This window comes from Macaca thibetana, chromosome 7, assembly GCF_024542745.1.
Source record: "Macaca thibetana thibetana isolate TM-01 chromosome 7, ASM2454274v1, whole genome shotgun sequence".
Lineage (NCBI taxonomy): Eukaryota > Metazoa > Chordata > Mammalia > Primates > Cercopithecidae > Macaca > Macaca thibetana.
The window spans coordinates 85,244,646-85,261,587 of NC_065584.1; the positions used below are offsets into that span (position 1 = coordinate 85,244,646).

A 16,942-nucleotide genomic window follows, 5' to 3' on the forward strand; every position below is an offset into this window, starting at 1 on the left:
AACTAAAATACAGGACACCTAGTTAAATGTAAATTCCAGATTTAAATAAAGCAAATAATTTTTTAGAGTAAGTATGGGCCATGCAGTATTTAGGACATAAGTAGGCATCCTGTATTTTCTCTGGAAACCTAAACCTATATGACATCTGCAAAAATGGGCATATCTCTGCTCTGGAGTTGAATCTGACCCCAACCTATTTTCCAGTGAAAACACAGCTCAACTCCAGGTCACCCTCAGTTTGGAGGATAACAGTTGAAGGACTCACCCATAAGCCTAGGTCTGCTTTAGGTATGTAAGTGTGGGGACAGGGAGATAAGGCTGGCTTAGCCCAAGGTCCTAAGCACACTTCAGTTTGCTCAGCACAGGAGCTAAGTCTTGAGGCTGGCTGCAGAATTTGCTCGCACTGGTAAACAGGGCCTGACCTCCCTGGAACTGTCAGATTTCAGATCGCCCTCTTAGTTAAAACCAGACTAGGGGTAGGGCGCGGTGGCTCACGCCTGTAATCCCTGCACCTTGGGAGGCCAAGGTGGGTGGATCACTTGCAGTCAGGAGTTCGAGACCAGCCTGGCCAACATGGTGAAACCCTATCTCTACTAAAAATACAAAAAATTAGCCGGGTGTGGTGGCAGGCACCTGTAATCCTAGCTACTGGGGAGGTTGCGACAGGAGAATTGCTCGAATCCAGGAGGCAGAGGTTGCAGTGAGCCAAGATTGTGCCACTGCACTCCAGTCTGGGTGATAGAGTGAAACTCCGTCTCAAAAAACAAAAACAAAAGCAAACAAGCAAGCAAGCAAGCAAACAAACAAACCAGGCTGGGGAGTGGTGGAGGATGGGTGAGAGAATGCTGGTGCACAGGGGTTTATCAAGGCAGTTTTCTTTAGCCTTCCTGCAGGACCCAGATGATTCTGAGATTTCTTCTTTGTTGCAACACAGTGTTAAGCTGATCATTATAAAGACTTAACGTTTAGGAGAACCAGCATTTATAGAGTTTAGGGGCTTAGGAATTTGCCAGATGTGGTGCAAAGCAGTACAACTAGCAGAGGCCTTGTCTCTTTCATGCAACCTTTTTTTTTTTTTTTAGACCGATTCTCACTGTTGCCCAAACAGGAATGCAGTGCCATGATCATGGCTCACTGAAGCCTTGAACTCCTGGGCTCAAGGGTCCTCTTGCCTTAGCCTTCTAAGCAACTAGGACTACAGGTGCCCAGCTAATTTTTTTTTTTTCAGTTTTTGTAAAGATGCGGTCTTGTTGTTTTGCCCAGGCTGGTCTCAAACTCCTTGGCTCAAGTTATCCTTCTGCCTTGGGCTCTCAAAGTGCTGGGATTACAGGGGTGAGCCAACAAACTTGGCTTCATTCAACCTTTCAACAAAGCACAGTGGTTCTAAACTTCAGTATGCATAAGAATCGTCTGGTGGATTTATCAGAAACTCAGATTTCTGGGCTGGGTGCTGTGGCTCACGCCTGTAATCCCAGCACTTTGGGAGACCGAGGCAGGCAGATCACGAGGTCAAGAGTTCGAGACCAGCCTTGCCAAAATGGTGAAACCCCATCTCTACTAAGAATACAAAAATTAGCCAGGTGTGGTGGCACATGCCTGGAATCCCAGCTACTCAGGAGGCTGAGGCAGGAGAATTGCTTGAACCCAGGAAGAGGAGGTTGCAGTGAGCTGAGATCATGCCATTGCACTCCAGCCTGGGGGACACAGCAACACTCCATCTTAGAAAAAAAAAAAATTCAGGCCGGGCGCGGTGGCTCAAGCCTGTAATCCCAGCACTTTGGGAGGCCGAGACGGGCGGATCACGAGGTCAGGAGATCGAGACCATCCTGGCTAACACGGTGAAACCCCGTCTCTACTAAAAAATACAAAAATCTAGCCGGGCGAGGTGGCGAGCGCCTGTAGTCCCAGCTACTCAGGAGGCTGAGGCAGGAGAATGGCGTGAACCCGGGAGGCGGAGGTTGCAGTGAGCTGAGATCCGGCCACTGCAGTCCAGCCTGGGTAACAGAGCGAGACTCCGTCTCAAAAAAAAAAAAAAAAAAAAAAAAAGAAAAAAAAATTCAGATTTCTAGTCCCTACTCTCTGAGATTCGGATTCAGTTGTCTGGTTTGATGCTAGAAAGCTGCATTATTAGGAAGCACCGCAGATACTGGTTTTCCGTGAGACTCACTTGTTAGTTAGAAGTATAGATTCTGGAGTCAGAAGCCTAGTTAAGGTCAGTAATTGCTTTGCCACTTATCCATTGTAAATCCTTGGCCAAGTTATTTAGCATCTCTTAATTTCTTCCTCTGGCTTGTATCTTGTGAGAACTAACCAAGATAATTCAAATAAACACGTGGTACACTTACTTGTGCTACGAATATTACTTATTTTTGTTGTTGCTATTATTCAATGCCAAGAATTATGTTGAGCACTAAAAATAGTTATCCAGCCTGTGCATCATAGTAAGACTCTGTCTCTACAAAAATGAAAAAAATTAGCTGGGCATGGCAATGCATGCCAATAGTAACAGCTACTCGGAAGGGTGAGGCAGGAGGATCACTTGAGTCTAGGAATTAGAGGTTACAGTGAGCTATGATCCCACCACTGCACTCCAGCCTGGGTGAGAGTCAGACTCTGTCTCTTAAAAAAGGAAAGAAAAAAGCAGTTATCAAAAGGAAATAAACAACCTGCTCTAGTGGTGAACACAGACTTTCTAGCTGTTGCTACCCTAGGCTGTTCTTGGCTTTGCAGAGCTGATAACTTTATATTCAGAGCTCAGCTCAAACTTGCCCTCATCTGAGGCATTTCTTGACCACAGGATCTAAAGAGAGCCCCCCCATCACTCTGTCACATTACCCTACTTTTATTTTCTTCATAACACATAACATTATCTGAAATTATCTTGCATTGTTTTTACTCATTTATTATCAGTTTCCCTCCACTAGAGACTAAATTTCCTGAGGGACCCTCTCTGTCTTGTAATCTGCTGTGCTCCCAACACCTAGAACAAGGTGTGGCAGAGTAGGCACTCAATATTTGTTGGGTAAATGAAGAAAAGTCTAGTGAAGAGGCAGAAGCATATACAATTACCTATGAAACAATATGCTAAGTGTCAAAGGCTTTGGGAGCTGCATTCTAAATTGTAGCAAATAGGAAATTCCATACTGTATCACTCCTAGACAGGACAATAAAATCTCCCACTTTTCTGAAAACCTGTAAGTTGTGAGATTTTTTTGAGGCAAGGACAACTGCACATGAACTGGTATTAGAGCTCTCTAGACCATTTCTCAGGAGGCAGTGCAGAGCAGTGTTCGTATTTTGTTTTCATGTGTGAAATCAGCTTTAAAGTAGAGGTTTCTTGGAAGTAGGAAACTTGAATGGATGGAAAATGCCTTTAATAACCAAAGTTACTACAGTTTTTAAGGTATCCCCAGTGCTGATATATCTCAAGATTGGGATGGATCTGCTAGAATTATACAGAGTAAAGAGGACTCTCGGAGCCTATTCTAGGCAGGCCTCTGGGGAGAAAATGAAGTTATTTTTTTTCTCCTTATCATCAGGACAAAGCACACCATGAGCAAGTATGAGACTCCAACAAGTGTGGATGGAAATTAATTTGACAAATCTGAAACCAGCTTTGCAAAATTATGACTGAGACAGTGAAAGAGACCTAACTTAACCGACTCCATCTTGCTTCTAACCAGGCTGTCCTTGTTCATTCCCGGGCATAGGCTGAACTAACTTTGGAGAAACTTATAGTTTGTGGTTTGTGACAGATAACAGCCCTTTCCCAGGGCAGACATCCTTGTTGCCTGGGGACTGGATTGCCTTTGTAGGACTAACATTAGCCATAAGATTGGAAATTATGGTTTGGGAGTCATGCAGCTGGACTGCTCCTAAGATCAGTGCTTGAGATATTTTGCGGCCCCTGCACTTGATGGATCGCTGGTACCATTCAGATCGATGAACTGGCTCATCTGATCTTGTGGCGCCCCCATCCAGGAACTCAGTGCAAGAAGACAGCCTCGACTCCTTTATTATTTCATCCCTGACCATCAGGACTCCTGGTTCACTGGCTTCCCCCAACCAAGTTGTCCTTAAAAACTCTGATCCCAAAACGCTTGGGGAGACTGATTTGAGTAATAATAAAATTCCAGTCTCCTGCACAGCTGGCTCTGCATGAATTACTCTTTTTTCATTCTAATTGCCCAGTCTTGATGAACCGGCTCTGTCTAGGCAGCAGGCAAGGTGAACTCCTTGGGAGGTTGCAAACCCTCTTTCTATGACTGTAAGTCATCATTAAGTATTCCAAAAATAGGTGGGGCTGATAAACTCATAGCTCAGGCCTGGCAGCTATAGATTATTCTTTTGTTTCAAATGGGTATCACTGCCATTTAAATGAACTATGAACAATAGTTCAATTGATTGAACCTAGAAATGCATGGAATAGCTCATAAGTTGCTCTGTCCAATGACAGCCACTAGCCACAAGTGGCTACTTAGATTTAAATAAAAGCCAAATAAAATTTCCTTAGTCACATTGTAACCAAGTATCCCCATTTTGCTAAGAGACAGTTTAATGAATTTTTTAAAAATCTCTCTTCTTTTCCCCCTTCTCCTCACTTCTTCCTTAGCTCTTTAGAAATGCAATTGTAGCCTTTTACCTCCTCTTTACCAGACACTCCCTATGGGGCAGGTTCATCTAACTATGTACTTAGAAGCTCCAGAGAGGAACTCTCACCCACTGGGAGGTTGCCTTGAGAGACAACAGTCCATCTACAACCTAAAGTATGCCTGCTACAAAGCTTCCTCTTACCTGGAGAATTTTGGCCACTTTTACAACCAAGTCCTGCCCACAAAAGGCACCAGCAGTCACCGTCCAGTAGATAAGGCACTGAAGGTAGTATGCAGACCCCTCAACCACTTGCTTCCTCCCGTGTGCCATTCATGCCAGTATTCCAGGCCCCGTTTCAAAAGCACCCTCTTTCTGCTCCAAAAGTGAAGTGGCACCCTTAAGGCAGAAAACCTATACTTCCTCCCCTAAGATAGCTTTGGAATAAAATATCATTTTCTTTATACCAGATCTCACTCTTGTTAAGTGGACTCTGCAAGCAGCGAGAGACTGAACCTGCATTTGAGTTACAACACTAACTGTAGTTTAAGTGCTCAATAGCCACATATGTCTAGCAGTTACTATACTGAGCAGTGCAGACACATTATCACAGAAAATTCCATTGCACAGTGTTGCTCAGGAACTGATGATTTTAGCCCCATGTTGTGGTGAGTGATCTGTTCTTGGAAAGGACAATATGGTGGACTCACTTTTGGGTGCCAGCAAGGGGGCAAAACTGAGGTTTTTGTGAGACTCCCAAACAGCTAGGAGGGAGGGAAACCAGACAAAGGAGCTGAAAATTTGTTCCACTTCATCAGAAACTGAAAGGATGAAAGGATATGGGTTCACTGAAGATATTTACTGCTTTACTAGGACTTGATCAGAAATTCGATACTTCAAAAATTTGACTTTGTGCTGTTTGCAACTTGATTCTCCTTACATTATTTTTGAAAATAATAACCTGTTTTATCGGTTCTATTAGGCAACAAGGAGAGGGGGTTTTGGTCACGCTAGGGCCAAAGTTTAAAAGGTAGAGGTGATATATGCAATAGTAGTAAACAGAAGCAAAGGGGGGAATCTTAAGGCAAAAGTGACAACACAAGGGAAAGGAATTGGAAAAGACATTCTTTTCCATGCGGAGATTTCCTTTAGAAGAGTCATTTTCTACTTAAACTTTGCAGGATTTGTGTTTCTTTTGGTAAATAATGTGATTTCTTTTTGTAGAGAGATGAATGATATAAAATCATGGACTTTGCCCTTAAGGGAACCCTCTTGTTCCTCCACTCTTCCATTGTTTTATGATATTGAGTATTTTAGTAATGAAACCCCTAAAGTATACTCTGACGTCAGTTTCAGCTTATAAATTAGATCTGCCCTTTAAGAGCCATTTGAGTTGCAGTCCCTCCAGTGCTATCTTTTGCATACCCAAATTATTGGGGGCACTGTAGTTTGGCCAACTTTTAATCATTCAGAGAAATAGGAGAAGCAGACATGGCTAATTACTAGGATTAATGATAGTTAATAAGAGCAAACATTTACTGAACATTTACTGTCTGCCAAACACTATGCGAAGTGCTTAATGCTTAACATTATCTCATTTAATCCTCACATCATTTCAATGAGACAGGTATTATTTCTGTTTTATAGAAAAGGAAAATGAGACTGTAAGACTGAATAACTTATTCCAGATTAGACAACTAGTAAACAGCAGAATCAAGGTTCAAACCTAGGATTGTCTGATTCTAGAGCTTGCACTCTTATCCACTACTCTGGACAAGAATTTTTAACTATATTAATGTTCCGATTTAAACTAAATGAAATCAACACTAGTGTTAGCAATTTCCTATTGAAATTAAAATCAGTTAAAAATGTTTCAATGATTATAGAATCATAAACCGAATAGGCCTTTTCTTGCTGTTTTAAGTAGTTCAGAAAAGCTCTAGTGTAGTATATTGGTGTGACTAGCAGGTCTCAGAAACAAATGCATTCGATAAATGCATTTGATGTTTTTCATCTCTTCTTCTTCTTTCCTGTGAGAGTTCCTGGGGAGATCTTAATGATGATAGTTGACATAGATCAAAGGCAGACAAAACATTAAGGGAGAAACCGCTGGAAGGAGCCTGGCTGATGGAACAGAAACTCCCTGAAGAATCCACACCTGAATGATTAAAAAGCGTCAGCCTAGCCTGTAAAGTTTGAAGTTGAATATTCGTGAGGAATCTACCCTCCTACTTGTTGATGAGGCAGAGAGAAAGGTTCAACTTGTCAGAGAAATTTATGCTTCCTGCCATATTATATTGAAATAGGAACCAGCTTGTTATCTACTCTTTTTTTTTTTTTTTTTTCCTTCTCAGCAACATAGGTTTAGGCTGACTTATGTTCAAATAACTGCACAAATCTCCATGGGTATGAATATAAATCTATCTCTTCAAATAGACTGTAAAGGTTTCTTAGGTTATTTCTCTTATTCCTGGAACTTAAGTAAGGCTTTGCTGACCACTGATAATACATTTGTTAGTTAACGCGTATACAGTTTCCAGTCTAAAGGCAAATAAAAAGTGAAAAGGGGCTGGCAGGTTGGCTCACTCCTGTAATCCCAGCACTTTGGGAGGCTGAAGCAGGCAGATCACCTGAGGTCAGAAGTTTGAGACCAGCCTGGCCAACATGGCAAAACCCCTGTTTCTACTAAAAATACAAAAATTAGCCGGGCGTGGTGGCAGGTGCCTGTAATCCCAGCTACTCAGGAGGCTGAGGCAGGAGAATGGCTTGAACCCAGGCGGTGGAAGATGCAGTGAGCTGAGATCGTGCCATTCATTGCACTCCAGTCTGGGTAACAAGAGCAAAACCCCATCTGAAAAAAAAAAAGTGAAAAGGTTGGAATGCTGTTGTTCACTTGCTGTTTTAGGAATTTTGCTCACGTACAGTTCAAATTATTTAGAAGCTGAAAATAAAGTACCTGGTTATGTATAGAAAAACTTACAGCTAAAAGGTGAGATGAACTAGGTCTACAAGGTTGGATTGATGTGAAATTAAAAGGGCCACGAAAGCCAGAACTTAAGTTTTTTTTAAAAAAAAGGTAAAACGGGCCCGGTGCGGTGGCTCATGCCTGTAATCCCAGCACCTTGGGAGGCCGAGGCAGGCGGATCACAAGGTCAGGAGTTCGAGACCAGCCTAGCCAACATGGTGAAACCCCGTCTCTACTGAAAATACAAAAATTAGCCGGGCGTGGTGGCGCGCGCCTGTAGTCCCAGCTACTAGGGAGGCGGAGCCAAGTAGTGAGCCAAGATCGCGCCACTGCACTCCAGCCTGGGCGACAGAGCAAGACTAAAAAAAAAAAAAAAAAAGTTAAAACGCTCAAATTAATCCCACTTGTTAAAATACAAAACCTGAAACTATTTCAGTTTCTTCTGTAAACTGAGTTGGAGACAGTAGGGTTTAACCAGGAATGCTCTTTTGGGACTTTCGGCGCTGAAGTCCTGGGATATTACACCAGGTTCAAGATACCAGCTTGTGGAAAGAGAGCTGCTAAACTTGGCCATATGCTTTTTGCACGATATTCGACCACTATCCCTCACTTCACCAGTTCTTTTAAGGCTGCAAATATATCTGACTCACGTGAGAGTCCCTACAAGTGAGTACAACGTCGGGCCCCAAGGAGGCGCCCGTAAATATTGGCACTGCAGGGCCAAATCTCGAGTTCCAGTTCAGAACCCTGCAGAGGTCAGGATTCCTCCCTGCCTCCCGCCCCTCACCACACCCACTCACTCCCCCAAGTAATTAAGTCTAAACTGGGGCCTGCACAGTTATTGGCCGCGCTGGGTCTCACTGCGGATGAACTTGATTTGTTCCAATGATCTGTGACAGACATCTGCAAACAGCGCCCTTAACAGAATTAGGGTCAGGCTGTTATCAAACCCCAGGAACGCCAGGCATTGCCTCAAAGTAGATGCAAACCGTTAAATCTTCCAGGACTCAGGACCAGAGAGAGCCGGAACCCTCCGGTTAGGTAGGCCGTCCGCAGTAAAGCCTATTCCCCTCTTCCTCCCACTGTGTCCTGTTGCCAGAGCAACTGTGGGCGTCACCAATCTGACGGGCGGAAACAGAACAAAAAGAGTACACGTCCCCAGCTCATTGATAGGGCCGTGCGCAGACGCATTAACTTTTCCGAGTTGTAGTTGGGGCTATTGACGCAGTCCACGTCTGCGCAGTAGTTGTTACGCGCCCTGGCCTGCCTCAGCGCCTGCGCAAATTGGCACACCGGGGGCGCGGAGTTAGATCACGACGGTGCGCAAGCGCAAACAGCACATCCGGTGTGGTCGACGGGTCCTCTAGGAGTTTTGGGCGCGCGGACCGGAGTACATTGCGTGTAGTTATGTCGGCGTCGGTAGTGTCTGTCATTTCGCGTTTCTTAGAAGAGTACTTGAGCTCCACTCCGCAGCGTCTGAAGTTGCTGGACGCGTACCTGCTGTATATACTGCTGACCGGGGCGCTGCAATTCGGTTACTGTCTCCTCGTGGGAACCTTCCCCTTCAACTCTTTTCTCTCGGGCTTCATCTCTTGTGTGGGGAGTTTCATCCTAGCGGGTAATGGTTCTATAAGTGATCATAATAATAATGTGTTACTTTGGTGTGCTGCTTTTGTTTTCATAGTACTCTATATCAGACCACCGCCCCTTGAAGTTATGAGAAGAGCCTGCATTGCCCTTTTTTTGTGAATGGGGAAATTGAGGCCCAGAAAGCTTAGATCACATGCCTAATACCAAACGGCTGTGTAGGAGTTGGACTTAAATGTCTAAAGAAACCACCTTCGTGCTGCTACTCTACCTGGTGATCCACTTCACTTAATATTGGTCCGGGGAAAACCCTATTCCAACTTTAACTTAGGTTTAACACAAGTCTAAAATTAGTAGGCTTTTCAAATGAAAAATCCAACCTTGAATCATCTCTGTCATCTTGACCTAATCATTACCAATCTCCGGTAAAACGTTTCAATGAAAGTGCAAAGAATATAAATGCTGGTGCTTTTCTTGTTGAATCATCCTTTACTTGATTTTGCCTTTTAGCTGCTACTACTTTTTTTCTTGTAGAGGAAGTTGTTATTTCACTGTCCTAAACCCAATTTTTGTTCACATAATTCTATTTTAGCCTTATTTTTCCTTTTGATTCCAGGATTTGGTAACCTTGTGGACTGCTATATTTAGCGAGAACTGTCTCCATCAATTTTTGTCAAAATCTGACTTTTCTTGCCCAATGGGGATTCAGTGAATACTGAAAACAGGCGTGGCCTCTATCGCTGGTATCACCTGCTACTTTGACTTTGAAAACATGCCAGCATTCATGGTTTCTTTTCAGTGTGATCATCAGTCAGGTCATCAGTTATATTTTCAGTCCAATATGAGGCATTATGGTAAAAGCTTTGGGGATACATCAGGCACATGTTCTTTGTCCTTAAAGAGTTTATGGTCTAGTTGGGATACAGACAAAATACAGCACTGGAATTGTCTAGAGGCCTGGCACAGTGGCTCATGCCTGTAATCCCAGCACTTTGGGAGGCCGAGGTAGGCAGATCACTTGAGGTCAGGAGTTCAAGACCAACCTGGCCAACATGGTGAAACCCCATCTCTACTGAAAATACATAAATTAGCTGGGCATGGTGGCGCACACCTGTAATCCCTTGAATCACTTGAACCCAGGAGGTGGAAGTTGTAGTGAGCCGAGATAGTTCCATTGCACTTCAGCTTGGGTGACAGAGCGAGACTCAGCCTCAAAAAAAAAAGAAGTCTGGAGACAGTGGTGCTGTGCTTAAAGTTAGAGACCTATAGAATGCTTTTTATACATTTGCATTGCTAGTTCTGACACACCAGAGATACTTCTCAGAATTTAAAACAGGCCTGAGGATCTAATGACTTGTGTACTGAAGTTGCAGATTAACCTTTTGATTGGATATTTAGTTACCATCTTTGACTTTTGTCCTAGATGACCAAGACCTGGTTGTCTGTGGTGGCATCCTTGCCTTCAGGATGTGTTAACCATCATCAGACCAGATACATTACCCTCTGCTCTAAGTATTCTCCATCACCCACCCACCACCTTCTACCACAGTACTAAATGTTTTTATTAGCCAGCCCGGAGAAGGAACCTTGATGAAAACTTCTGATTAATTTTGTTTGATGTTTTTGTTTCCAGGTCTGGAAGAGTAGGAGCAAGGCAGGGTCTGAAAGCTGAGTTTAAAAAGATGCCTTCTCCATGTAGAAGTCACCCTGCCTTCATAAGCCTCTAGGGTTAAGAATGATTTTTCATGGATGCATTGAAGAATGTGGTTTGCTGAAGAGTGGGCATGGACTCGAGTTACAGATTATCAGTGTAATAAAGCCAGAAGGTTTTTTGAGCAAATGACTTTTGCTTATGCTAAGACCTGTTTTTGAGCCCGTTGTGGCTGAAATTGAATTGGCAGACTGCACTGCCTTTCTCTTCTCCAACAGGAACTAGGTGGCTTGTCACTGAAGAAAAACCTAGTAAAAGGGCATATTAATAATGGGGCCAATAAGGGGGATTAGAATTTCCAGATCTATTAGATAACAGGTAATAGAGCCAGAGAAATAAAGCAACTTCAGGAAAAGAAGGGATTCATGATAATTCTTATTTGCCACAGAAGGGTATGATTTATACTTCTTTTGACAGCACTGACTTTCCTAAATCCTGCCTCTTCTGCTGTTTGTTAGCCTAGATTGTCGACTGGAGACTGGTTTTAATCTGCCATTTGTTAGCCTAGATCATCAACTGGAGACTGATTTTAATGGGAAATTTGGATGCTTATCCTTTGTTTTGATTGTTGGCAAAGGTAGCCTTGTTCCTTTTTATGGTGCTGGGGTTTCTAACTTTCCTGTGGAGTTTCCTGTTGCAAGAGAATGGAGGAGTCCAGTGAGCTGGGAGAGGGAAATGTAGGAGATACTGTTGAAGGATTAGATAGTGCTGGCTATTAGATGTTTGAATGCCAGGCCAAGGAATTTGGACTTTTTTTTTTTTTCCCCCACGTTGGATTTTCACTCTTTTTTCCCAGGCTAGAGTGCAATGGCACGTTCTCGGTTCACTGCAACCTCTGTCTCCCAGGTTTAAGCAATTCTCCTGCCTCAGCCTCCCAAGTAGCTGGGATTACAGGCCTGTGCCACCACGCCTGGCTAATTTTGTATTTTTAGTAGAGACGGGATTTCTCCATGTTGGGCAGGCTGGTCTCAAACTCCTGACCTCAGGTGATCTGCCTGCCTCGGCCTCCCAAAGTGCTAGGATTACAGATGTAAGCCACCACGCCCAGCCAGGAGTTTGGACTTTATCCTGTAGGTAACAGTAAAGCTTCTGAGGATGCTTTTTTAAAGGGAGAGATTTAAAATTGGTGTTAGCATGTAGGATGAATTGGAGGGAAATGTTCTTTAATCTTCCCTAATTTTTTTTTTTTTTGGCAGTCTATTCCCTCTGCATGTGTTAGTTTAGCATACGCTCTTTGGAAATTGGCCAGTACATTTTAAACCAATTCAGAATGCTACCAAACCTTTAAAAACCTGTTGTTATTGGGCCTAATGGTATGAAAATGGTCTGTTTTCTTCTATTCCCTCATAGCTGAGAGACTTACCCATGGTTTCAAGAGGGAACCAGAGGTGGAAAGTTGCCATTGAGAGATCCTTTTTTTTTTTTTTTTTTTTTATCATCAGAGTATAATATATTGACTTTAAAAGGACCTCAGAGGTGGAATATTTTTCGTATTTCAGACAGATTTCAAACATCCTCAGCTGTTTATCTTGTAGTTAGATATCTCTAGAAGAGGACATCTGTCCCTTTTTTAGAGTTAGGTTCCAGTGTTGGCAGCCCTTTAGTTTCCTTGTTTGCCCAACTGAAAGCTGTGCTCATTTAAAGTGCTATTTCAAAGGGATAAGTGGAAAACATTGACTGTCCTCAAAAGAAATCTTTGGTCTTGAAACAAGTTTTTAAGTCATTTCCCAACTATCATCTGTTCTGTTCTCTAATCTATATGAGGTAATTTTGTCTTAAAAAATAGTGTTGTTTTTCCTAGTTTACAAATTCAAAACCAGTTTGAATCTGTAAGGCAAGGAGGCCTAGTCCAGAGTTTTCTGTCTCATGGGAGCTATTGGGCTGTTGTGGATTGGGGCCCAGCATTTACTTTGGAATTATCCATCAGATCTGTGGATCCTAATATTATCTGCTGTAACTGTTATCCAAGAGATTAGAAGTTTGCCACCCTTGTGCCTGATAGTCTTGTTTCTAAATATCTTTCATATCGTTGCTACTTTTTCATCCTCTGTTTTAGCCTCTCAGTATCTCTTATGTAGACTACTGTAATCCTCCTTACTGGTCTTCTGGCCTCTGGTTTCCAGTCCATCTTCTACTATGTTTGCAGGCTTGATTTGACTTGCAAATCTGATTGTGTCGCTCCCATGTACAATTTGTGTTTCCCAAAGTAAAATTAAAAATGTTTTTTTGACATACAGGGTCTTTCATGATCTGGCTTCCTCTCTGTCTGCAGCTTCATCTCTTGCCTCTGCCTCCTCTATACTCTATGTTCCAACAGTATTGAACTACTTGTCATTCTCTGAACACTCTCAAGTGTCAAACTATTTGCCTTTGCTTGACTGCCTTCAAAATTCTTTCACTTTTTAGACTTCTCAGCTCAGTGAAATTTCCTTTTTTTGTTACTGTTTTTAAAGAGAACAAGGTCTTGCTGTGTTGCCCAGACTGGCCTCAAACTCCTTGACTCAAGCAGTCCTCCTGCCTCAGCCTCCTGAGTAGCTAGGACTATAGGCATACACCCCTATGCCTGGCTTATTGCCCTTTGGAGCCCTTCCCTGACTCTAGCAGATTGAGGTCTTTCCATTTTATTCCTTTTTCACCTTGTATGTGTGTGTGAGAGAGATAAGGCACTGTGCTGTATTTGGGTGTCTGCCTTCCCTCTGGAAGGTGAGCCCTTGAGGACAGGGGCTGTCTTCTCATCTCTTCATCCTCAGTGCTGAACACTGTACATGTTAAATGGTGAGCAGGCATATAGTCAAGTCAGGAATACTGAGCAATGATATGCTAGGTTCTCTGCCAAGGTGCTGGGAATTCAACTTGTGAAGCACACAGATATGGCTTCTGCTCTCACAGAGTTTGTATTGTAGTGGGAAATACAGACGAGTAAATATGGATATGGTGCTGATGGAGAATTATTGGTGAGAATGGGAACACAATGTGCACCCAGCCCTGCCAGTAGTCCTGCAATAATGTTTCTCTTATATATTCACCTTACCAAAATAGGCTTCATAAATCACTATATTTTTCCTCTTTTCCTTTATTCTTAGTTGATGATCTTACTTTTATTTTTTCACTAAAAAAATAGAAGTGGGTAAGAATTCCTTCATCTTTGCACCACTGAATCATAACAGATCACCTGCTTTTATACCCATACTCTCTGACTTCTCATGATGGGTGATGTGTCTCTTTCCTGTGAAAGCTTCATCTGTGCAGAGGATCCAGTCTTCCCTTGCTCACTCAGGGGCTCCACTTCTGCAATTATTCCTCCATTCTGTGTCATTAATTTCTGTTTCTCTCCTGGATCATTCCCATCATATAAACATGTTCTAATATTGTCCATTTTTAAAAAATCCGTTTGACTACAGATATTCTTCTAGCTACCATCCCATTTCCTTTCCATCATTACAGAATTTTTGGAAGAATAATTAATGTTCCTACTTCCTTAACTATTCATTCCTTAACCACTCTTGGTATTGGTCTGTCCTCACTACTTTACTGAAACTACTCTTGCCATGTTTAGCATTTAACTTAGGCATCAGCTTCTGTGTAAAAGGAAAGTTTCTTCTTGAATATAAGACTCTCCTGCTGATTCTGTCTCACCTCACTGCTTTTTCCTTTCTGCTGTTTTGTGCTGGGCACATCTCTGACTGAGAGCAGGGTTGTAGATACCTTCACTTTGTATTTTTTTTTAAATAGATAAACTTAAATAACACCTGTATACCTACAACTACTGCTTTATATTTTTAGTTTTGAACTGTCCCCTGAATTCCAAATTAGTAAATCCAGTTGCCAACTTGATGTCTTCACTTGATGTCTGATATGTACCTTGAACTTAACATGTCCAAGATCAAACCTGCTCATCCAGCCATCTGCCTCTTCACCAGTTAGTACATGGTGTCAATGTCAGTTGCGGTTTTTTTTTTTTTTTTGAGACATAGTCTCGCTCTGTCACCCAGGCTGGAGTGCAGTGGTACAATCTCAGCTCACTGCAACCTCCATCTCCCGGGTTTAAGCTATTCTCCTGCCTCAACCTCCTGAGTAGCTAGGATTACAGGCAAGCGCCACCATGCCTGGCTAATTTTTGTATTTTTAGTAGAGATGAGGTTTTGCCATGTTGGCCAGACTGGTCACTAACTCCTGACCTCAGGTGATTCACCTGCTTCAGCCTCCCAAAATCCTGGGATTACAGGTGTGAGCCACCACGCCTGGCTGGTTGTGATTTTAAATGAAGAGATTTAAGTTTCCCAGATCCCTTGATTTTTCTTATCTCCTGCATCGGTTTCATCAGCAAGCTCTGTCTTCTCCAAAATATAGCCTGTATGTCTTCATTTCTGTCCATTTTTATTACCATTACCCTGAGCTCTTTGCGTCCTAAGTAATTCTGCTTTTTAACCTTGTAAACCATTATACTGTTCCATTGCTCTTATAACTGAATCCATACTATTTTCTAAGGCTTACCATGCCCCTCAGGATTTGGCCCTTGTCCCTTTCCCCTTGATCACCATAGTCTTGTTAGTCTGTCCTTGATTTTTTTTTTTTTTTTTTTGAGATGGAGTTTTGCTCTTGTTGCCCAGGCTGGAGTGCAATGGCATGATCTCAGCTTACTGCAACTTCTGCTTCCTGGGTTCAAGCGATTCTTCTGCCTCAGCCTCCCAAATAGCTGGGATTACAGGCTTGTACCACTACACCCAGCTAATTTTTTGTGTTTTTAGTAGAGACGGGATTTCTCCATGTTGGTCAGGCTGGTCTCGAACTCCCGATCTCAGGTGATCCACCCGCCTCGGCCTCCCAAAATGCTGGGATTACAGGTGTGAGCCACCGTGCCTGGCGTTTGTCCTTGTTGTATTTATAACATGCCAAGATTGTTCTTACTGTCTAGAATGCTCTGCCCCCAAATTTTTGCATGGTTGGTTCCTTATCTTTCAAATATTGGTCTTAAATAGCAACCTCTTAAAGAGACCTTCTGTTATGATTGAGTTTAAGAAAAGGTTCCCAGTCACTCTTTATTATCCTGTTTTATTTTCTTGATAGTACATATCTCTATCTAGTAGTTCCTGGTTTATTTGTTAACTTATTGATTATATGTTTCTCTCCATAGGAGTGGAAGTTCCTTGAGAGCCAGACTGTTTTGTTCAGTGCCATATTCCTAGCACCTGAAATGATGCATATCATGTAGTAGATGTTTAGTAAATATTTCTTGGAATAAATGGTCATTTAAGGGGATAGAGTAAATCAGAATTGCTAAAATGGAACAGGCTCCTTGAAGAGGTAGTGAATTTCCATCTTTGGAAGTGCCTAGGGAGAGACTGAAGGATCATTTGTAGTGGAGCATTTTGAACAGGCTTTTCTTTTTTTGCTGTTTTTGTTTCCAATGCATCTGAGAGATGTGATACCCTTATCAGTAACACAGGCTCTGGAAAGTTGATAATTCTCCATCTGGAGGTAGTTTACCAGATTCTGTACATGGTGAGTATACTTTGGAAAGCTTCCTGTGTGGTTAGTACAGCCTCCCCCAGCATGCCCACCCCAACACCTCTTGGGCATTGTATGCATCAAATGGGGTGTTGGTGTTTATGACCTCTGAGGCCCTTTCCATCTTTGTGACTCTGATTCGTATATTTTCATTGAAATAATCTGGCTACCATGATCACGATAATGGTAACATCAATGTATTACCTTATCCACCTTCATGGATAATTTTTCTTTTTTTCTCTCGTATTTCCTCAAAACTCAACACCGTGTTCTCTACCCCAGTAACCAGTATTAATAGTTTTCTATTTCTTCAGATTTTTTTTCTAGATTCTAACTGAAATGACAAGATAATTATGCATATCATATATAAATAAAATATTTTACTTTTTTTTTTGAGATGAGGTCTTGCTTTGTCTCCCAGGCTGGAGTGCAGTGGCATGACCGTGGCTCACTGCAGCCTGCAACCTCTACCTCCTGGACTCAAGCAGTCTTCCCATGTCAGCGTTCCCAGTAGCTGGGGCCATAGGTGTGTGCTACCACACATGGCTAATTAGAACATTTTTTTTTTGTAGAGACGGGGG

The 16,942-nt window shown here is 42.5% G+C and overlaps 3 protein-coding genes across 6 annotated transcripts in view; 1 reads left to right on the top strand and 2 right to left on the bottom strand.

Moving 5' to 3' along the window:
- MRPL52 (mitochondrial ribosomal protein L52) overlaps nt 1-2,814 on the bottom strand; it is a 244,816-nt gene extending 242,002 nt beyond the window's left edge. The window contains exon 1 of the mRNA XM_050796646.1: nt 2,811-2,814. The gene's annotated coding sequence lies outside the window, so the exon portion shown is untranslated. The remainder of the gene's footprint in view (nt 1-2,810) is intronic.
- Nucleotides 1-16,942, top strand: part of DAD1 (defender against cell death 1) — a 330,697-nt gene that overhangs the window by 298,421 nt on the left and 15,334 nt on the right. For 2 of the 4 annotated variants that reach the window (XM_050796654.1, XM_050796655.1), the window contains exon 2: nt 8,894-9,173. In XM_050796654.1, coding sequence (XP_050652611.1) covers nt 8,963-9,173 — 211 coding nt within the window. In that variant the 5' untranslated portion in view covers nt 8,894-8,962. Of the gene's footprint in view, nt 1-8,890; nt 9,174-16,942 lie in introns of all 4 variants that reach the window. The other 2 variants (XM_050796653.1, XM_050796656.1) reach the window with 2 other exon arrangements.
- The window catches only part of OXA1L (OXA1L mitochondrial inner membrane protein), a 240,727-nt gene that overhangs the window by 178,900 nt on the left and 44,885 nt on the right, over nt 1-16,942 (bottom strand). The window lies entirely within an intron of this gene.